Genomic DNA, 23580 nt, shown 5'->3' on the forward strand with positions numbered 1-23580 from the left:
TATATGATCAAGGGCTATTCCAGACGCTGCTGGAGGGGATGTGGTCAGGATGGTCCTATGCTCCACATCTGGTGGTCCTGCCCGGTCCTATCCCCTTTATGGGAACAAGTTTTCTCCATCATACGCTATGTCCTCCACCTTAGGTTGGACCCATTGCCCGAACTCGCACTGCTACACATCTTTCCTGATCCCCCCCCCTGGTCCAGTGCGCAAATTGGTTATACACTTTTTCCTTGCCACGAAGCTATGCATAGCACGCCACTGGAAGACTAGCCCCTCACCCCAACTTGTGGAGGTTCTCCTCACTTTAGAAAAACATAGGATAATGGAAAAAATGTCTCACCACTCCTCCCACACCCCCCTCCTCTACCAATCGATTTGGTCTCCCTGGCTGGGCTGTGAGGACACTCTGCCAGAGGCCCCGTGGGTCGGAAACACATCGTTACTACCCCGTTTCCGTGTCACTACCTTGAACCGTGCCTGGCCAGCATCTCTCTCTTCCTTGCCATAGAGAGTTGCTGATCTACCCTTTCTGGTCCGCACGTTTCATGTACTATTCCTGTAACGGCCGTACCCCTCATCGTCTGCAGTCCGGGAAGTTACTTCTGGAAGCCGCCACTCTTTACACTTGTCATTATCAACACTGTATGCCTCGCTGTTTCTTTTTATTGTTTGTTTTTGTTTATTGATTTTGTTACTGTTTTCATTAAGCATCACACACACTTGGAGCGCCTGTACGCCTTTGCATATTCACTTTGCCTCGCCTTTTCCCACATTTAGGCACTTTACATTACACGTTGTTCTACACTTACATGATTTATGTTTAAAACACCATAAAACATTTCGGGTCCAGATTGTCTGATGCTCTGTATCTCAGCACGCTTCGTCGTCATGTCTGCTCCTCGCAGGCTGTCATTACCCAGAGCAGTCTCTTGTATTCTCTTGTACTCTACATCTGGAGGTATACCTTATGCTGATTCACTTTGTGTTTATATCGACTGTTACACTGTCCAACTGTATTACTGTATCTTATCTTGTTACATGGATCTGAATAAAAACCTTTTAAATTTAAAAAAAATTTAGAGATCGGCCTCATATTTGTTTGAATCACCATTCTCTCTTTTAGACTGGCGAAATGTACGAGATGCTGGGAATTCACAACCTTATTAATATCCCATATCGGGACTTGGGAATTCATAGGTATAAATTTCTTATTCACACCTAATTGTTCCTCCTTTAGGAAAAATCTTTTTACTGCCACTTTTCTGCCACTTTTCTGGTAAATTTATTAAAGTTGATAATAAGATCTACCCTGCTCAAATCAGTGATTTGACTGACTGTTAGAATATGTTTGTATAGGTTGTAAATTCCCAGGTCTTAGAGATCCTCTATGGTGCAATTCTGGATCTTTTTATTATGTCTCGTCCTCTGACCATCAGATCTACATCTGACCATTGGTTTGTCTCGTAATCCGAAACAATTAATTCTGATTGATGGTGTAGTTTTCGTTTCCCGAAAAGGTTGGTCTAAAGAAGAAGAGGGGTTTTTTTAGAATACAAAGGGGACACAGCACTGGATTCATCACCAGTAGTAATTTTAGACCTCTCTGAATGGGTGGGTACTGCATGGTTCTATTATCCAGAGCACCAAAATGGTTATGGACAGGTATACCGAAGGAGACCTTATTTCTCCTATTCGCTATTATCAGAATATATTCTTTCTCTGGGGGCAGTTTTCTTGTAATTCTTATATTTTATATTCTGTTAAAAAAACATTACCGCTATTGGAGCTAATATTATTACCATTTCTGATATCGCTCCTCCAGCTCATTGGGTGAACTGCTGTATAGTTCAACGGAGACTGAAGGTACGGACAGCAGAACCCTTAACCATAGGGATCCCCAATAGTTCAGGAACAAGATGGTAATTTCAGGGATCAGGCAAAAGAATAGTCAGGGTCACTAGCATGGGTCTGGGCAGGCGGCAAAAAACGGGTAGTCAGGAACAAGCAGAATTCAGAGAAACAATAAATACAGAGAGAGTCAAAGCGCTAGTGTAGGCAATAAGGCACCATCACAGCTTTAAGAATCAACATGATTATTCATAAGATAGCCGTTCGCAGACAGCTCTCATGATGCACGCTCTGTCTTGATCCCTCGATCCTTGCAGTTGTGCGTGTCTCCTGCAAACGGAACAAGCAGGGGGCTGAACGCGCGGGCTGCGTCTCGGCTCCCCTGCTCGTGGAAGCATCGGAGCCTCAAGAGAGGCAACAGTGGATTTATTTTTTATCCCAAGACCTCTAGGTATAATTCTTAACGTAATGTTCCAGGCTCGCAATATCCCACCAGGTCTTAAGTTCTTCTATTGTCTCAAAGCCTTCTATAACGGAGCGTCTGCATGACATGCCGGTGCTCCACCATAGAAGCCCCAGCTGAAGTGCCGGCCAGCAGTAGCGAAAGTTGTCAGCGCACATCATGCAGATTCCCCGGCTGCTAGAGAGGAACATCCCCCGCAGCGCTGCAAGGGACCTGGATCCTACTCTCTGGCAGCCGGTGGACGTCTACACTAATTTTGGCACCAAAATGTATTCCACGCCTCTTCTTTCTGGTTCCTATTTAAACCTCCCAGCTTCCTATGATCCTTGCTCTCTGATGGTCGCCTGTGCTTATAGTGCTTCGTTATCCTCGACAGTCCTTTCGCGTTTGACCTCGGCTTGTTTCCTCGTTTACACTGATTCTCCGGTATCCTGACCTCAGCTTGTTATTCGTTGATCCTGTCTCCTGGTATCCTGTCCTCGGCTTGATTGACCATGTTACTGCTATCCTTGGGTTTTACCTGACTCCGGCGTCTCCAACCTTGCTGTGTGTGACAGTATCAGAGGGCAAGAATGAGATCTGCTTCGGTGGGAAACAAGGGTCTTTTGAGGCTCGTATTGATGGGATGGATCATCGCTAGCCATCAGACCTCTTCTCCTACAGCAGCGCCTACTCCAGCTCCTGTCCCCATGGGTGACGTTCCTACAAACCTACCTCCACCACAACTTTATTGGGGAGATCCTGCTGCTTGTCATGGGTTTCTAAACCAATCTAAGATCTTCTTCAAGTTATCTCCGTGGGATATGTAATTTTACTTCTCACAGACAAGGCCTTGGCGTGGGCCTCTCTGGGAGAGAAATGCTCAGGCGGTTCACTCCTACTCTGAATTTGTGATGGTTCTGGTAGGAAGTTCACTGCATCTTCCTCATTGTTCAATATTTGGCAGCGTAACAACCTCCTCGTGGACTATGCTATTGAATGCCGCACATTGATAGCTGAGGTGAACTGGGCTAATGAGGCATTGATTGCTGCTTTTTGTATTGTCCGATACCCTAAAGGATGAAATAGCTGCCAGTGACTTACCTACAGATCTGGACAATGTCATCACGTCTGTGGCTCAGATTGATCTTCCTCTCTGTGAAAGACAATCACAGAGAGAAACTCAGAGAACCCTGAGGAACCCATGCAGTTGGGAGCCACCAGATTCACTGAACAGATGAGGTCTAGAAGGAGAAAGAAGGGACTTTGTATATACTGCGGAGCGGCTGGGCATTTAATAAGATCCTGTCCTAAGAAAACAGGAAATGCCCGCACCTGTGTTCTAGGATTGTCCCCTGATACCCCCGTCACTCGTATGATTATTCCTGTTCGTCTGTCCTGGTCTGCGGGGTCAATTTTCACAGAGGCTTTCATGGATTGTGGAGCTGGCTGCAGGTAACTTTGTCGACTCTGCTTTCTGCAAGCAGCACCTTATTCCCACGCTCCCGAGAAGAACTCCCATACGCCTTGAGGCCATTGATGGCAGGCCTCTCCATCCTCAGGTGTGCCCCCCCAATTGAAACGCCGTCTTTTTTTTTTTTTTTTGAATAGACCCGGAGTAGAGAGAGAGGCGGCGAGCGGTCGCTGAGGAATAAGTTCTCAGCAACCGTTCGGCGTCTCTCAGTCTTCTCCGCGAGGCCTCTGCCTTGTCGCAGTGCCGGCATTTCAAGCCGAGTGCCGGCATATGATGTCATATCCGGCGCTCGGCAGTGAAGCCGCGCACACTGCAGCAGAACAAGGGAGACAGAGACCACCCACCTCTGGACTTCTACAAGCCCAAGGTAAGTGAACTTCAAAGGGGGGGTGAGAAGAGGTAGATAGGAGGGAGAGGGGATAGATAGGATAGATTGGGAGGGAGAGGGGGTTAGATAGGATTGATTGGGAGGGAGAGGGGTAGATAGGATTGATTGGGGGGGAGAGGGGGGTAGATAGGATTGATTGGGAGGGAGAGGGGGTAGATAGGATTGATTGGGAGGGAGAGGGGGTAGATAGGATTGATTGGGAGGGAGAGGGGGTAGATAGGATTGATTGGGAGGGAGAGGGGGATAGATATGATTGATTGGGAGGCAGAGGGGGATAGATATGATTGATTGGGAGGGAGAGGGGGTAGATAGGATTGATTGGGAGGGAGAGGGGGGTAGATACTATTGATTGGGAGGGAGAGGGGGTAGATGGGATAGATTGGGAGGGAGAGGGGGTAGATGGGATAGATTGGGAGGGAGAGGGGGTAGATAGGATTGATTGGGAGGGAGAGGGGGTAGATAGGGTAGATAAGGAGGGCGAGGTGGTAGGGAGGGAGGGAGAGGGGTTAGATAGGGAGAAAGAAGGGTAGGATGAATATTGAAATAAAGAGTCAGAATGAGAGAGAGAATAAATGGATTAATGTGTGGATGCATTAACGAATATGTGTAAATAATTTGTGTGAAAGAATAAATGATTAAATACATCTGGGCCTCGGGCTCCTCCCGATTGGGCTTCCATCACCTAACTCGTCCCAAACTGCATGGAGGACTGGGGGTTCCGGACTTGGAACTCTACTATCATGCGGCTCATCTCCGCCGGGTGGTGGAGTGGTCGATTCTCGCCCCTAAACAGTGGGTGGAGATTGAGAATGCTGTGGTCCCTTGCCCTATCTATGCTTATCCTTGGCTACCTGATTTGCATAAACGCGCTGCCTCTCTTAGGCACACCACCGTCTCCCCTACGGTTAAAATTCTTAAAAAATATATGGCTCTGCAGATATTAACGTCTTCCCCATCTCCTTTGTTTCCTTTGTCTGGCAACCCCGCGTTTTCCCCGGGATGTGTGTCTCGTGGGGTTTCTCGGTTGTCCCCTTTGCCCTCAGGTGTCCTGCGGTTTCATCATCTTGTTTCATCGGATGGTGTGACGCCTCTCCAGCAGTTGCTTCGCATGTCCCCCCCACGGGCACAAGATTCCTTTTTGTATGCACAACTTGTCCATTTTGCTACCTCTCTCCCTCGGGATGTCAATTTCCGTAGACCTTTAACGGAATTTGAGTCCCTCTGTGCGTCTGGTCGGGAACCAGCCCGCTTGATGTCACTATTGTATGCTATGCTATTGGCGCCGCGTGTAGCGATTAAACCTTACTTTCTAGCTTTGTGGGAAGCAGACTTGCCCAGCCTCTCCTCCGCGGTGAACTGGGATAAGGTTATTCTTTTGATTCACAAGGGGGCAGTGGCGAGTAGGATTCAGGAGGCCTCCTATAAGCTCCTAGTCAGGTGGTACCGGGTCCCGCATGACCTGCATCGCTTTCTGCCTCAGGTCCCTGACCTTTGTTGGAGGTGTCTGGCGGGTCCGGGTACGTTCCTCCATATTTGGTGGGAGTGCCCTCTTGTGACTCCCTATTGGACCATTATTGAACGGGTTGTTAGGGAAGTTGGTGACCCGAATTATGTCTTAGCCCCGGAAGCTGCTTTGTTCCATCATACCGAGCTTTCCATTGCTCAATATAAACATTCGGTGTTGTTCCATATTTTCAGTGCTGCTAAAGCGGTCATTCCCTGCTTCTGGAGGCAGCAGTGCACTCCTCCAATCCAGGCATGGGTTACTAGAATGCAACGGGTCTCCTATATGGAGGAATTGATTTGGTGTTCCAGGGGCAAGGCCTCCCAGTATGAGAGTAGGTGGTTTTGGTGGAAGAATCTGACATCCTCTCCTGTGTTCCCTAAAATTTTGGGCCTCTCTACATAGAAATTCACCCTCTTACTGTGCCATACTCCAATTTTTTCGCCTTCTGAGGCTCGATCTCTAACTGGTTGCCTGATGAGTCGGCGATACGCGTCTTTGTTTTTGTTTCTGTTTTTGTTCTTTTTTTTTTTCTGTTCTGGACTTAATACTTGTTTTTATTCTGGATGGTACCTCATGTTATTTTCATAGACTACGATCCTCCACGGTTCTTGTATTGACTTCAATGGGGGCTGTACGCTATTCCTACTGAAGGTTTATCATGCATACGCACTGTACCCGTTTCTGTGCAGGTCATGTTGTGCCTGCTCGCTGTACTTTTTTGAACATTTGTGTGCATTGCTTTTATTTCTGTACACCTGTCAGAGTTTGTATCTCTATTGTTTCCTGTTCATACCTGTGGACAATGTAATTTTTTTTTTTTTCTTGTACCATCAATAAACGGAATTTGAGTTTAAAAAAAAAAAGAATAAATGATTGTGTGAATTAGTGAGTGACTGTTAATGTGTTTGAATCATAGGTGTATTATTGATTTGTCAAAAAAGAAGATGGTGTAAGCAGGGTGTTTAGGCAATGGGGACAAAGATGGCACAGATAGTGTGTTTATATGACAAACATGGCGTACGTTCAGCTGTTTGGGGACAAAGTTGACACAATGTGTAATTTGGGTGCTGGTCAGGTTCTATGTGGGTAGTGTGGACACCAGGGCTGGCTTTGGCATGTGATCTATGCCTGTAATTTAGGGGGTTTTATCTATACCTTTAATGCAGAGTTTATATGTAATTTCCAATTGATTTATACCTGCAAAGCTGGGTTTTGGGTCATTCTGTTTGTCTGTATTGGCTATATTTCCATACCTTATTTATGTTTACCTGCAAATATAGGATTTGTATGTCTTATTCAGTTGATCTATACCTGGAGTGCTGTTTCCATGTATTGTTTATTTGATCTATACCTTCAGTGCTGAGTTTACATGTGATTTACAGTTGATATATACCTGCAATGCTGGGTTTGTGTGTTCTGTTGGTTTATACCTGCAATGCTATGTTTCCATACATTATTTATGTATACCTGCAAATACAAGTTTTTTATCTCATTCAGTTGCATGTGCTGTTTCCATGTGTTGTTTATTTGATCTATACTTGAACTACAGGGTGTAAGTAAGAGTGGTATGGTTAAGTGAATGAGGGGACAAAGGGACTCTGGGGATGATAACAGCGGAGAGGACGTCTCAATGTCACGGTGCAGGACTGACTCTCATGGTCTTCCCCTGATCTGCAGTCAGTGTGGCAAATATTTTTTTTATTTGGTGTGGTAGCGGAGGGAGTGATTGCATGCAAGGGAGCGTTGAGCGGGGGCTCAAGGAAATGCTTGGGTAGGGTCCAATTTTTTCACTATAAAATATATTGGCAGCAGGGTCTAATATTTATATATATTGGCTGCAGGGGCAAATATTTATATATATATATATTGGCAGCAGGGACAAATACTATATATATATATCGGCAGCAGGGTCTAATATTAATATATATCGGCAGCAGGGGCTAATATTAATATATATCGGCAGCAGGGTCTAGTATTTATATATATATATATCGGCAGTAGGGGCTAATATTAATATAGGCTGCAGGGACTAATAATATATATATTGGCAGTAGGGGCTAATATTCGTAGATATATTGGCAGCAGGCTCAAATATCAATATATATCGGAAGCAGGGTGTAATATTTCTATATATCGGCAGCAGGGTCTTATATTTATATATATTGTCATTCTTTAATATTAACCCCTTAACGTCCATTGCCGGGTCAGGAACGTCATGCAAAACGGTCACTTAACGACCTATGACGTGCCTGACACGTCATGGGACTTAAACAAGCTTAGAAAGTGATCAACGATCACTTTCTAAGCTTAAACGGTGTTGCTGTAATGCCTCGATGTCGAGGCATTCAGCAACACCGAGATCGGCATGATGGGCCATGTCTGGCCCCTCCCCGGGGCGTCAACAGCCGCCATACATTGTATGGCGGCGGACGCCCGTTTTAAAAGCGTTTAGGAGGCGATCAACGATCACCTCCTAAACGTCAATGGTGTCGCTGGAATGCCTCGATCAGGAGGCATCCAGCGACACCAAACACTTACCTCTGGGTGGGCTGTGACCGCTCCGGAGAGCGGTCACAGCCGCAGCTGCACGTTGTCTTCGCCATCCGCAAGATGGCGGCGGCCCGGGAAAAAGAATAATAAAGTTTTAAAAGTTGGCTAGACGGTCTCCAGACCCTCTAGTGAACTCTGGCTCCACTTGCAGGTTGAATACAGGTACTGCATTCAACCATACAAGTCAATGGAGCCCAGCTTTCTAATCACTATGTGATTAGTAAAATATTTTAAAAAAAAATAAATAAATATAAAAAAAAAAAGGAAAAAAAGAAAAAGCTTAAAAAAAACATGGTAACATTTAAAAATTATTATGCTTTAGAGGAACTATCCAGTTCCAGCAAAATGTAAAAAAAAAAGTCCAAAAAGAGTAAAATAAATAAAATAAAAAAATAAAGTTTATTATTATGAGCAAGTGCTAAAATTAGCGCTGTATCTTCCCAAAAATCCTGACATGGAAAAATTTAAATAAAAGCATTTCAAATACCCAAGGGGTGTCTAATTTAAAAAAATGAATGGTTTGATGGGGTAAATTGGAGTGGCCGGGCTCAAAGATAGGGCATAGGCACAGACTGACCGAAATGGGGGAAAAAAAAGCGCACTTCCAAAATGTGGCATTTTAACCCCAAACACCAGACAAACCCATACATGTGGGGTATGACTGAACTCGGGAGATGTTCCTGAACACATATTAGGGTGTTGTTTGATAGTGACGTATACCTAGAGCTATAAATTTATACCCAAAGTACAATTTGTGTGAAAAAAATACAAAAAAAAATACTACCACAAAGTGTGGCAAAGGCTGGTGGTAGAATCTGATGCATGGAAAGGGTTAAATACTACCATTTTAAGTACCTTGGGGTGTCTAGTTTTCAAAAATATATGGTTTTATGAGGTAAATTGTAGTGGCCAGGCTCAAAGATAGGGCATAGGCACAGACTGACCAAAATAGGGGAAAAAAAGCGCACTTCCCAAATGTGGCCTTTTAACCCCAAACAGCAGTCAAACCCATGCATGGGTGGTATCACTGTACTCGAGAGATGTTATTGAACACATATTAGGGTGTTGTTTGATAGTGACGTATACCTGGAGCTATAAATGTATACCCAAAGTACAATTTGTGTAAAAAAAAATACCAAAAAAATACTAACACAAAGTGTGGCAAAGGCTGGTGGTAGAATCTCATGCATGGAAAGGGTTAAAATACTAGCATTTGAAATACCTTGGGGTGTCTAGTTTTCAAAAATATATGGTTTGATGGGGTAAATTGAATTAGCCGGCTTCAAAGATGGTCCTATTAGGACATGGGGGCAGAATGACCAGAGGTAAAAGTTCCAAGTTAAAAAATGTGCACTTCCTAAATGTGGCGTTTTACCTCCCAAACAACCCAACAAACCCATGCATGAGGGGTATCACTGTACTCGGGAGATGTTGCTGAACACATATTGGGGTGTTGTTTGAAAGTGATGTATACCAGGAGCTGTAAATCCATACCTGAAGAGCAATTTTAGCGATAAAAAAACACAAAATAAATTACTACCACAAAGTTTGACAAAGGCTGATGGTAGAATTAGTGCATGGAAAGAGTTAAAATTGTAGCATTTGAAATACCTTGGGGTGTCTAGTTTTCAAAAATATATGATTTGATGGGGTAAATTGCATTGGCCGGCTTCAAAGATACCCGAAATGGCACATGGGGGGGAAGAATTACCAGATTTGGAAAAAATGGTTTTGAAATAGCAAAATGCTACTTGTACTTAATGCTCCATAATGTGCAGAAAAAAGCAAAAAAACATAAAAACATTGGGTATTTCTAAACTCAGGACAAATAGTAGAATATATTTAGTAGGTTTTTTCATTAGCTTTTTTGGATGAGTAAAAGAGTAAAAGTCAGAAAATGTGGTTTTTTTTTTACATTTTTCATCATATTTTATTATTTTTTTTATGGGAAATTAGATAATATGATTAAAACAATGGTATCTGAAGAAAGCCCTTCTTGTGCTGAAAAAAACAACATATAATTTGTGTGGGTTCACTAAATGAGTGAAGAGAAAATTACATCTAAACACGAACACCGCAAAAGTGTTAAAACAGCCTCGGTCCCAATGGTACAAAAGGTAAAACACACCCTGGTCCTTAAGGGGTTAAAGAATGAAAAATAACTGCCAGTTTAGCAGTTATTTTGAAATCATATTTCAATCACGGTCTTTACTTCAAAGAGATAAGTACATATTATGTAGTTAAAAATGCACGTCTAACGTGTGTGTGTATATATATATATATATATATATATATATAGTGTATATGTACCGTTTTATAATTGGCCCCCCTACTTTGGTCCCTGGCCCCCCATGTGCCCCCCTAAATATGAAAGCTGGAGACGCCACTGACGACAGCTACACTGACCTATGCCATACCAGGACTTTGCAGACGTATTCGACAAGAAGGAGGCAGAGAAGTTGCCCCTGCACAGACCTAATGACTGCCCTATTGACCTTCTTCTTAGTACCATGCCACCCAGAGGTCAAGTATATCAGTTGTCTATTCTGGAGACCAAGGCTATGGAGATATCATGGGGAATCTGAAACGTGGGTTTATTTGCTGGTCGACGTCCCCAGCTGGCGCCAGATTTTTCTTTGTCCGGAAGAATGATGTCGAATTGCGCCCCTGTATAGACTACAGATGACTGAATAGGATCACCAGACGTAATTCGTATCCGGACTGTTTGACATATTGTGTGGGGCTACTATTTATACTAAGCTGGACCTCTGCGGGGCTTACAACTTAGTTCGTATCCGTGCTGGTGACAAATGGAAGACCACGTTCAACACACGTTCTGGATACTACGAATATACAGTGATGCCGTTTGGGTTGTGCAACACCCCTGAGGTCTTCCAGGAGTTCATTAATGTTTGCCTCAGAGACTTCCTCTTGCAGTTTGCCGTTGTTTACCTGGACAACATCCTCATCTATACGGCGGACTTACCTACACACCGCAGGCAGGTCCATTGTGTCTTAGCTCGTCTTCGACAACATGGACTTTATGCCAAGCTGAGAAGTGTGCCTTTGAGGTTCACAAGGTGACCTTTTTGGGATACATCACCACACCCGAGGTACACCCAAGGTACAAGCCATCAAGAATTGGCCGCAGCCTGTAGGCCTTAAGGCCCTTCAAAGGTTTATGGGTTTTGTCAATTACCACAGTTACTCCAAGAGTACCTTTAATGGCCCTAACCAAAAAGAGGGCCAATGTCTCAGAGTGGTCACCTTCTCCCTTTTTTAAGGACAAGTTTATCACAGCTCATGTGCTGAGACATCCCGACCCTCAACTACACTTTGTTTTGGTGGATGCCTCTGAGTCCAGGGTTGGAGCAGTAATTTCCCAATGGGCATCTTACAGCGGTCCTCTTCATCCTTGTGGGTATTTCTCAAGACGTTTTACTTCGGCTGAAAGGTACTAGGATATAGGCAACAACAAGCTCTTGGTAGTCATCCTGGCCCTGGAGGAGTGGCGTCATCTGTTAGAAGGGGTCTCTGTACCTACACTAATTTTGACGGATCACAAGAATCTTCAATACATTGAGTCCACCAAATGCCTCAGTCAGCGCTAGGCCAGATAGACTCTCTTCCTTTCCTGTTTTCTGTTTGTGCTGACTTGATATTGTAAGAATGCCGAGTATTGTAAGTTTGTGCTGACTTGGTATTGTAAAAATACCAAGGCAGTCTCCCTGTCCCATATGTACGCTATACTGGAAAAGGAGAGTCATGAGTCTGAACCTATCATTCTGGCCAGTAACGTAGTTGCAGCAGTCCACCCACAATATAGAACACCACCGTATCGCCCAGGTTCCAGCATCCTTACTTTCAGGCAAGCTGTCCATTCCCTCTAATTTACGAGTTCTGCTAGTACGCATGCTTTATGAACGTCAGGCCATTCTGGAATGCACCAAGGACCTTATTTTTCGGCCATTTTGGTGGCGACACTGGGGAAGGGACATTGGGCTTTTGTCATATCATCCGTCAAGTGCGCTGCCAATAATCCATCTAGGCGACGGCCTGACGGTTTTCTTCAACCATTTCCTCGTCCCTATAACCAAAGTGAAGATTTACTCAATCATAATCTAGGATGGTTACTATATTTGTGAAAAGGTTCTATTTGCATGAAAGCTAAAAGCCCAATTTAAATGGATTTTTGTGAATGTCATGTGAATGTTTCATACTACTAGATCCAATGAAATAGATCCACTGAAATGTGGGCCGATGCATGTTCCAAAGGTGCCAGAAAGCTTTAAGAGAAGCATAGTGGATTAGTAGTGGAATGCTTAGTCTCCAACGTATAGTTCATGAAATGAGGTTAAAGAAATGAGATTAAGCATTTTGTATAAGCATACCTGAGCCACAAGCCACTAGTTTGGAATCTGTCCTCTTTGAAATACTTCCTTCTACTGTTTGTATTTTTTTTTATTTCTTTCAGAAAGATTATCTCTCTAAATATATAATTCAATGAGCACCCACAGTGTGCAGAGTGTTACTGTAAAATTTCAAGATGGTAGCGTCTAGGTTTTAGGATATAAAATGCAATTTGTGCAGCTTTACTTTTAGTAATGAATAACCAGAATGAGGAATCTGTACACTCCAAGGGAACCCAGGTGCTTAACTGTGCCAGGGAGGGCCAGTTCCCCAATAAATCCAGTAGGTAAATAAAGGCTCCAGGCACTCAAGAGTTCCAAGTCAGGCAGATTTATTGAGACAAAAAAAACAACGTTTTGACCTCACAATGAGGTCTGGGACTCGAGTGCCTGGAGACTTTATTTACTTACTTTTAGTAATGGACTTAAATACACCTGGTTTCATAAATGTAGTTTAGAGAGACACTTTATTGTAAGTCTTAGTCTTAGGAATAGAGAAATAATAGGAGAAATTGGATATGCTGTTTCCACCATTACTATTGCTGTAATATTCATATTTTGCTCCTTTCATTCTCAATTGTCACCTTTAAGTGAATATCTTGCATAGCTCACTCATTCATAAATATATATATATATATATATATATACACACAAATAATATAAATAAATAATATAAAGTATTAATAGTGTTTATAGTTGAAGCTAATACATTTTATTAGGGCAACACAGAAAAGCATGTAAAGTTACCGTATTTTCCGGCGTATAAGACGACTTTTTAACCCGTGAAAATCTAATCAAAAGTCTGGGGTCGTCTTATACGCTGGGTACTGAAACTTACCGAGACGGACTGGGGAATCACAAATCTCTAGGGGAGGGTCGAGCAGAGATGCTGCCTCCCCATGGACGATCTTCATGGGCCGTGCCGAGGTGGGTGCAAGATTGTGATCTCCCCAACTAGCCCTGATCAGCAGGCGCCCGATGAGCAGGGCTGGTTGGGGAGATCACGACCTCCCTCTAACTAGCCCAACATTAGGGAGTTCGAGGTCTGGCAGAGTTAGGATACAGATCCCCCGCAGCGGTGCAGGGGACCTGCATCCTTACCTTCCGATACGCTCAGACAGCCTCCCCTGTCGGCACTTTCCACAGGGGGAGTGCCCGCACGGGAGGTTGTCTAAGCGCATCGCGCAGACGTTCACCGCCAGCAGCGATGCGCGTAAACCCCCACTGCCGGCACGTCTGCTCGGTGTGCTTAAACAATCTCCCTTGCCGGGAATTCCCACGGGGGGAGTCCTGGCAAGGGAGATTGTTAAAGCACATCGTGCAGATGTGCCAGCAGCGGAGGTTGTTTACGCTCACCGGTGAACGTCTGCGCGGTAAGCTTTAACAATCCTCCTTACCAGTGCAGAACGTAGAATAGATGTCCCCTGCTGGCTCCGCAAGACACCCGGGACTCTGGGAGTCTGCACTGGTAAGTCTAGGGGAGGGGATCACATCTCGGGGGGGACAAAGAGTGGCAGCATATCTCGGGGGGGCAGAGTGGCAGCATATCTCGGGGGGGGACAGAGTGGCAGCATATCTCGGGACACACACACAGAGTGGCAGTGTGTGTAAAGGCAGGGGTGTGTGGTGAGGGCAGTGTATAAATGTGCATGTATGGACAGGCGTATGTTAGTATGTGTAGATATATATGTGTGTGTGTAAGGGCAGTGTATGTATGTATATGTCTGTGTATGGGCAGTGTATGTGTATATGTGTGTTTGTAAGCTGGTGTGTACGTGTATATGCGTGTAAAGGAAGGGGTGTGTGAGGGCAGTGTATGTCTATACATGTGTGTGTGGACAGGCATATGTTAGGGAGAGCTGACCCACCCAATCCAAGCAGGCTTTGTATACAACAACCAACCAATCACCAGTAAGGTACATCGCTTGCCGTGATTGGCTGGTTGTATACTGGGGAGAGGGGTAGTCTTATACGGCGAGTATAGCCCAAACTCTATATTTTAACTGGAAAAGTTGGGGGTCGTCTTATACGCCCAGTCATCTTATACGCCCAGTCGTCTTATACGCCGGAAAATACGGTACATAAGCTTTCAAGATCTCAGAGTTCTCTTCTATTGATGGAATGTGAAGTAAGCTAGAACAGCTTTATAAAACAAACTCAATTTATTCTTTACATAAGAAAAAACTAGATAAAACACTAGATAAAACAAGTAGATCTTATCTGGTATCAAATGTATATGGCTTTTTATGGATCTTTAGTACATTCATTTTCATGCTTCTTTTCTAGAGTAAAGATGGTGAAATCAAAAAAGCTGGATCAGAAGGTAAGTGTACAGAACAATGTGTATGTTTCTAGTAGTTTGCCATTTCTAATATTGTAGATTATCGAGATAATTTAATTTAAGGAGGAAAGAATAAAATACATAAAAAACTATATTGGTTTTTGATTTCGTACATAATGAATAATTTCTTGAAATCCGTGCTGATCTAATGTGAACAAAATACAAAAACTGTCTGCGCTTCTCACCCTAATATAGTTGGCAGTATATAAACATAATATAAATGAGAGGTTTTGGTTATATGAATTGGCCAAAGCAGATTTAAGGTCACCCACCAACCTCTCATTTATATTTATGTTTATATATTTGTTGTCAACTTTATTAGGGTGAGAAGCGCAGACAGTTTTTGTTTTTTTCTATACACTGTACAGCCAATACAGTAAATTAATAGTCAAATTTGGGGGGCGGTCATCTTATTCAGGGTCCTCTTATAGTCGAGCAAATACAGTACACTCTGTTTGAATTCTATGGTTTTACATATCAGGACATTATAACAATCATCTGTTTTAGGTCTAAAACTTAGGTGAATGGGGGGGGTATGGCTTGAATGGCAAGCGTGTAGCATGCTCTCCCCAGTGTACATTCCAACCATAAATTCCAGACTTACCTGGAAATCAAGAATTCAGCATCGACAAAATCCACAGGCTCCCTCAGCCAAAGATTACCAAAAAAGATATGCCACGAGACGTCATTTTAAGAATACATTTCTTCTGTTATAGACAAAATAATGAAAAAGGCGTGGCAAAATATTCCTCTAGCTTTTCACCACTTGTCTCTCATGGCGGATTTGTCTGCACACATCCTGCAACAGATGGGGAAATCCCACAAGACTCATTGCCCCCGAAAACTGAATGACCAAAATCGTCCATACTGCACCAAAAGCACCATCCTCGCCAGCGAACATATCACCAAAAAGCCTAACCCAAGAGTGTTCTATGGCCAAAGTCTCCAAACCAAGCGCCTAGAACATGTAAGGTCTCCAATGTGACCCTGGATTTATCATAGACATAACTAAATAACCACATTCTCCAAATACAGGGAGACGGTAAACCCTTCTGGGACCTTAGAAATATAACATTAGCAATTCAACTTATATTGATCTTGTCATGATGGGCCTCAGTTTCTAGGCAGCTCTAAAGATCAGGTTATGGGTTTGACTAGTTTTTATAAATGTGCGTAATCCCTTGACGCATTTGAGCGAGCGTGTGATATAGCGGCTCAGATATTTTTATATGGTACTGCCAGTTGATTGCGCTCAAAGTGATGCGTAGGAGGTCAATGAAGACTCTTTTATTGACCCTTAACTGGTTCACATACATAGGCTCAAGATATTAAATTACACCTACAGTGTTACATCACCTATCACCTTTTAAACACTTCTCCCCCATCTTTACAGTACACACGATAACAAACATATAGATACATAACCCTCCATAAAATACGTGGCTTTTCACATTTTCCGGGTATAACCGAAACTACCGTATTTGCTTGATTATAAGACGACCCTGATTATAAGATGACCCCCCAAAATCTGAATATTAATTTATGAAAAAAAAGAAAAAGCGTGAATATAAGATGACCCTATAGGAAAAAAGTTTTACCAGTAAATGTTAATTCATGTAAACTATGTGAACAATTTTTTTTTAATAAAAGCTATGATTGAGAAAAATATTTTGTTTTTATTTCCTTTTTTTTTCAACCTGCCCCCCCAGTTATGCACATCTGCCCCCTGGCTTGCCACTCTGCCCCAGAAATGCCTTAAACCCCCTATATGCCACTGTGCCCCATGATATGCCTTTTAACCCTCTAAATGCCACTGTGCCCCATGATATGTCTTTTGACCCCCTATGTGCCACTCTGTCTCCAGAATTGCCTTATACCCCTATATGCCACTCTGTTCCCTGTGATCTCTGACAGCCGGGGAAGGTCTGCGCGATGGACGCAGACAACCCCCTCCGCTAACCGCACCTCCTCCCGGCTGCAGCGGAAGTTGTGTACGTGAATCGCGTAGAGCTCTAAATGCTGCCCGGTGCATATTCCGGGCAGCGTGTAGAGCTCTACGCGAATCACGTAGAGCTCTACACGCTGCCCGGACTAAGCACAGAAAAAACGGTAAGTTGGGGGGGCAGGAGGATCCAGGCCCCCTGCATCACTGCGGGGGATCTGGATCTTAGTCTCATAGTCAGACCTAGTTGAGGTCTGATTATAAGACGACCCCGTTTATAAGACGAGGGGTATTTTTCAGAGCATTTGCTCTGGAAAAAACCTTGTCTTATAATCGAGCAAATACGGTAAAACTTAAATTAAGCACTAAAGTTTATGACAGCATTTTAGGTTTTCTTTATGAAGGTTTTCCCCAATTTAATTTTCTTTCTTCAGTATTGTCCTTGCTAATGATCCAGTTCCTTGTTTATGTAATAGACAAGATCACTTTTTAATCATGAGTGTGAAATCAGAGTCATACGCCCCTTTTGTCATATAACAGACCTAACAACATACATTTTTACTTTTTCCACATACACTTTACAGAAGAATATACTCACACACCTATTATCAATACTGGGGAGTCCCCTGACATTCTCCTATAACTAATCTCTTGTTTTCTCTCTGGTACACAAATTCTATCACTCCACAGATGAGTACACACACACCCTCATTGCTGCACCCATATAAAATTTAAGAATTAGCTGGTTGCATTTTTTTCCTTGCTAGAGGTTTTACTTTTCATTTGTTTGGAGGTGTATTTTCTTTATGAAAAGGATGCATCACGATATTTAGTATGTTTTAAATTTCCCAGATGAACTGATGGGATTTGTTATGGAGGGGTCAGGCACGGTCTTACATTATTAGGGCTGAAACAACTAATCGATAAAATCGATAATAATCGATAATGAAAATCGTTGTCAACGAATTTCATCATCGATTAATCGGATCGATTTTTATCGATTATAAAAAGAGGTTTTTTTCAGAGCAAATGCTCTGAAAAACTCCTCTCCTTATATAATCCGACCTCAAACAGAGATCGGATTATAACACCGGAATCCAGATCCCCCGCAACGCTGCAGGAGACCTGGATTCCCCTCACTGTCGGCCGGTCTCTCACTTCCGTCTCTCTCCCCCTCCCATCTGCCTCCTCCCCCCTCCCATACATCACTCTGCCTCTCTACCCGGCACCGTTACTGACAGGCACTTTCCCTGCAACTTCATAGAAGCCTCAGTGTAAGTGAAGGTGAGTAACGGAGTCTGTCTGTGCGATGCAAACCCCCCACCGGCTGACAGAGAATCATCCTCTCTGCATCGCACAGACAGACTCCGTTACTGCCCTTCACTTACACTGAAGCTTCTATGAAGCTGCAGTGAAAGTGCCTTCAGTAACGGAGCCGGGTAGAGAGGCAGAGCGGTGTATGGGAGGGGGGAGGAGTCAGAGGGGTGTATGGGAGCCACCCTCCAATACACTACTCTGGCTCCTCCCCCTCTCATACGCCACTCTGCCTCTCTACCCGGCTCCCTGGTGTCTTGTCAGAAACGGAGGTTCACAGGAGGCAGAGTGGAGTATGGGAGGGGGCGGAGCCAACGTGATGTATGGGAGGGGGGAGGCAGAGTGGAGAATGGGAGGAGCCAGAGTGGAGTAGGAGGGGGAGGAGCCAGAGTGGTGTATGGGAGGGGGAGGAGTCAGAGTGGTGTATGGGAGGAGGCAGAGTGGAGTATAGGAAGGGGAGGAGCCAAAGTGATGTATGGGAGGGGAGGAGGCAGAGTGGTATATGGGAGGGGGAGGAGGCAAAGTGATGTATGGGAGGGGAGGAGCCAAAGTGATGAATGGGCGGGGGAGGAGGCAGAGTGGTGTATGGGAGGGGGGAGGAGGCAGAGTGGAGTATGAGGGGGGGAGGAGCCAGAGTGGTGTATGGGAGGGGGAGGAGCCAGAGTGGTGTATGGGTGAGTTATAGTGGTGTATGGGGGGTATTATGAATTTTTAGGGCATATAGGGGGTATAAGGCATATGGATATTAGGCATATCAGGGGCATAAACATATCTGGGGTAAAAGGTATATCAGGGGGCTCAGTGGCATATAGGGGGTATAAGACATCGATATTAGGCATATCAGGGGGGCATAAAACAAATCTGGGGGTAAAAGGTATATCAGGGGGCTCAGTTGCATATCACTGGCATATAAGGAGTATAAGGCATATCAGGGGGCACAGTGGAATCTGGCATATAAGAGGTATAAGGCATATATAGGGGCAGAGTGGCAAGCTGGGGGTCAGATGTGCATAACTGGGGGCAGTTTGGTAAATAAAAAAATTTTAACAAGGCTTTTTTCTCAGTTTTTATTAAATATGAAAAATAGTTAACATATGAATTAATATTTACTAATAACTTTGTATTAAAACCTAGTTTCAGAAACACTGTGTTTGGGTTCTTGTAGCTTTTATTATTATGTCAGTAAAATAAGAAGGTGAATAGAGAGAGAGAGGCCATTGCGATAAAGAGATGAAAGTGTAAATTGTACGTTTTTTATTGCAATTTTTCTTCAATTTAAAATAATGTATTTTTTTATCCGATTAATCGATTAATCGAAAAAATAATCGGCCAACTAATCGATTATTAAAATAATCGTTAGTTGCAGCCCTATACATTATATTCACATTTGTTTTAATAGAAATTAGGTGTACTTGGATTCCCTTTGCTTCTGACTCAGAAAACTCGGGCTACACTTCCTGCCCAAAACCTCAAAGATCTGAATACATTATAGTTCAATTCCATACCCCTAAATTATAATATGACAATGCTTAATGTGTATCACTAAATGTTAATGGCCTTAACACGCCACATAAATGCAGATTAACATTATCGGAAGCCAAGAAAACAGACTCACACATTGTGTGTATCCAAGAAACACCATATTTCAAATTGAATAAAATTCCCAACATTTATTCCAAGGAATTTCCTTGGCAATTTCACTCTGTGGTGAGGTCTTGCGTGGCAGGAGTTTCCATATTGCTTTTCAGGCATTTCTCTTTTACCAAAAAATTGACAAATTAAGTTTAAACTTTCAGAAATACAAGCAACCCAAACCCAAAATACTGTTAAAACTTTGACAAAAATTCTATGCTAAGGGCAACAAAGCTGACATGATGCTTAGTAAAAAGTTACCTACAACATCAGCCCACCAGAAGCCTCAAGCCTTAATGGCTTGAGGCTTCTGGTGTGCTGATGTTGTAGGTAACCACAGGGACCAATGATTAGGAATCCCTCTTGGATGGTGGAGGAGTTTAGCTCCTATTACTCTAACTTCTACAATTTAAAAACTGACCCGGCCCTTCTACAACCCTCAATTGATGCTATGAATCAATATTTAGAATCTCTTACATTACCTTCACTTATTGTTGAGATGAAAAAAAACAATTAGAATCCCTAATAAACATAGAAGAAATAGAGAGTACTATCATTTGCGAAAATACCCCGGGGGCCGGTTGGCCTCACTAGCCAATATATTATAAAACCTGCTGCATTGGCTTTTTATGGAGTCAGTATTGCCAAAATATGGAATTCCAGACAATTTTGCTAAAGCCATTATAGCTCTATACTCGGACATTACTAGGACTTTTTACGGATGATATTTTAGCAACTATTATAGACCCTAAAATGGCCTTGCCAACCCTATAAAAGCATCCTGTAGCCGTTTGAATACATAAAAGTACAATATTCCTTCCAGAGATTTCTATAAATACCTCCAAATAAGATATTTCATCCAGTTTTAAAAACCCCACCATAAATATTATTTTAACAGCATCCAACCCAATCATTGACCTCTGCAAAATTGGCTCTTCCCAAAAGGGAATGATCTCTAAATTTATGGGATCTCTCTCCATTTATGGGAAAATAAACTCCCCTATGAACTTGATTGGGAGAAAGAACTCCATACTTCATACCCTTTGGAGTTGTGTTTGGATGCAGAGGAGACTATGAAAGGAGTTACCCACTGCACTAACCACATTGAACTCCAAAAGAAAATCATGTGCAGATGGTACCTTACCCCCCAAACGACTCTCCAGAATGTTTTCCTTCTGTTCCCTTATTTGTTGGAAGGGTTGCATGGGAGAGGGTAAAATGCTTCATGTATGGTGGGATTGCCCACCTATTTATGCTCTGACAGGCCATATTCAAAATCCTACACTCTTATTTTGTCCAGAAATAGCTTTGTTACATATGTTTATGGAAAAAATCTGGTCTGGTTTTGGGACCGTGCCTGGCCACCTCTTTTTACTCCGTTGACCATTTGAATACCTGTTACCTGATTTTCATGGTTTAATGGTTTAATGGTCTGACTGCCGGATGGGTTACAGAACTACTGCAAATTGGTGTCACCTTATTCATTCCTTGCTTTGATACTGAATTTATTCTGTTCGAGTTCCTCATGCCTATCCCATTATTATATTACTCTATGACATTTACATTACTTTTTTTGTTACATTTTTTTTACATATTTTTCATATAGATGGCCTTGACTCAACACAATAGTGCCTCCTACATTGTTTTATATTTTTTTCCTTTTTCTTATAAATTTCCATGTTAAGTGTTAGTTTTCAGCTTTTACCATTTTCCTAGACATCAAAGATCTGAATTACATAAAACATATTTCATCTGAGTGTATTGGATGCCAGACTTCACAGGGATCCTTGTGGAACATATTTAGGAAAACATTTATACAGTGGAATAACTATTCTACAACACATGGTTTAGTATATCACACATTTTTACCAACTTAATTTCTTTATGCTTTCCATTATACAAGAGGCTTAGTGGTATTCGATCAATATTCTTACACTTCTACTTGTGATGACAAATAAATTGGAAGATAATGTTCTATTGATTGTTTTAATACATGGCTGCGCTTCATAACAAACATATCTTTCAATTGTCATGTTAATGCTTGCATATCTCCCTGTTGTGATACTATGACATTTTCAGATCTAAATAAAATTTTAAAATTAGGTGAATACAAAATCAGATGAACAACAACACGTCACATATTACACCCTGTCATGATGTTATTCAACAATAATAAAGCCAAAATGGAGAAGCCATGACATTGGCTTCAGGCTTACCTATGCCACACCTGTGGCTCTGTCAGGGTCGGTCGTAGTGACTCACCGGAATACCTACGCGTTCCTGCCATTAGGTCCCGCATCGCATCCTCCGCTCCTTCCTCCTCAGCATCCTCTCCTCGCACGCCTTCATTAACTTGTGTTCCCCCACACTCTTGGCAGGGAACAAGCTCGCGTAGGGACTTTTGATATTTCTACTCCTTATTTTGGATTTGACCATTGGCATTGGCTCTCAACTAGCTTTGCCCCTTTTACTGCATTTGACTTTGATCGCCTGGATTTTGACCTATTTGGGATGGACTTTGACTTCTCTTTAATCAGCACTTGCTCCAGCCCCCTATGCAGTCTGTACACGCTCCAGCCCCCCTCTGCAGTCTGCACACGCTCCAGACCCCCACTGCAGTTTGCACTTACTCAAGACCCCCTCTGCAATCTGCCCTGTGCAGTCTTCACATACCTGCCTGCTCTGCATTTTCCTTGGTGACCCAAAGCTAGTGTCACCAAAGATGAAGGCAAACAGCTGTCTGCAATTGTACATAGCACCACGCGTCACTCTTGTGCATAGTACCAAAGCCGATCCTGCCCCTGCACATAGACTTCAACCTCACCCGGACCCCTGACAGAATGCACAAGCCATACTTTGGAGTCCACAGAGTCCTCCTTTTGCAGCAGGTCAGTCTGCTGACCACCTATATACGGGTGTCACGACCACCCTTACACTGGCACTCACCGCGGAAGTTTTTCCACCTGGAATACTACAACCAAAGGAGGAGCCCTTGGCAGCAGCAGCCGAGGATTTAGATGATCCCAACAGCAAGGAGGCCAGATAAGGTAGGTATAGGTAGTAGGAATGGAGTTGGCAGTACAAGGTGAAAGGCTAAGCAAAGTCAGGATAGCCGAGTCAGGACACAGGAACTCATACAAGCCAAGGTCCAGCTCCAGAGGGGGTAGTCATACAAGCCGTGGTCAAAATCCAGAGAGGGTAGTCAGGCAAGCCGTGGTCGAAATCCAGAGAGGGTCATCAGGCAAGCCGTGGTCGAAATCCAGAGAGGGTAGTCAGGCAAGCCGTGGTTGAAATCCAGAGAGGGTCAAAATAACTGGAAGCAACTTGGAACACAACTGAACGCAAAGACCACAACAGGGTAACTGGCTAGAGCACTTCCTGATTTTTAAATCTGGCGCCAGAACCTAACCCGCCCCAGGATGATGTCACCGCTGAAGCTCCAGCCGGCCGTCCAAACCACGCCTCCAGTTGCGTGGCAACGAAATGCCCCTGTCAGCGCCGCGAGGAAGGATCCGAGATCAGGTAAGTCTCTGACTCCGGGGGTCTCCACTGCTGCAGGCAGGCTGCTGCAGTGTGGTAGAATGACCCCCGGAGAAAGCCCTACATGTCCCGGAGCCCGGTGTTTCACAGGCATCAGCCTGCCTGTGTCTGCCGGGAGCCGAGGCTGTGACACCCGACCCCGGAGCCCGGCGTTCACAGGCATCAGCCTGTCTGTGTCTGCCGGGACCCG

The 23580-nt window shown here is 43.6% G+C and overlaps 1 protein-coding gene across 2 annotated transcripts in view; it reads left to right on the forward strand.

Annotated features, from left to right (window-relative positions):
- CARMIL2 (capping protein regulator and myosin 1 linker 2) overlaps positions 1 to 23580 on the forward strand; it is a 121605-nt gene that overhangs the window by 50586 nt on the left and 47439 nt on the right. For both annotated transcript variants that reach the window (XM_053449731.1, XM_053449732.1), the window contains exon 5: positions 14908 to 14944. In XM_053449731.1, coding sequence (XP_053305706.1) covers positions 14908 to 14944 — 37 coding nt within the window. The remainder of the gene's footprint in view (positions 1 to 14907; positions 14945 to 23580) is intronic.

Source organism: Spea bombifrons, chromosome 10 (genome assembly GCF_027358695.1).
Source record: "Spea bombifrons isolate aSpeBom1 chromosome 10, aSpeBom1.2.pri, whole genome shotgun sequence".
Taxonomy (NCBI): domain Eukaryota; kingdom Metazoa; phylum Chordata; class Amphibia; order Anura; family Pelobatidae; genus Spea; species Spea bombifrons.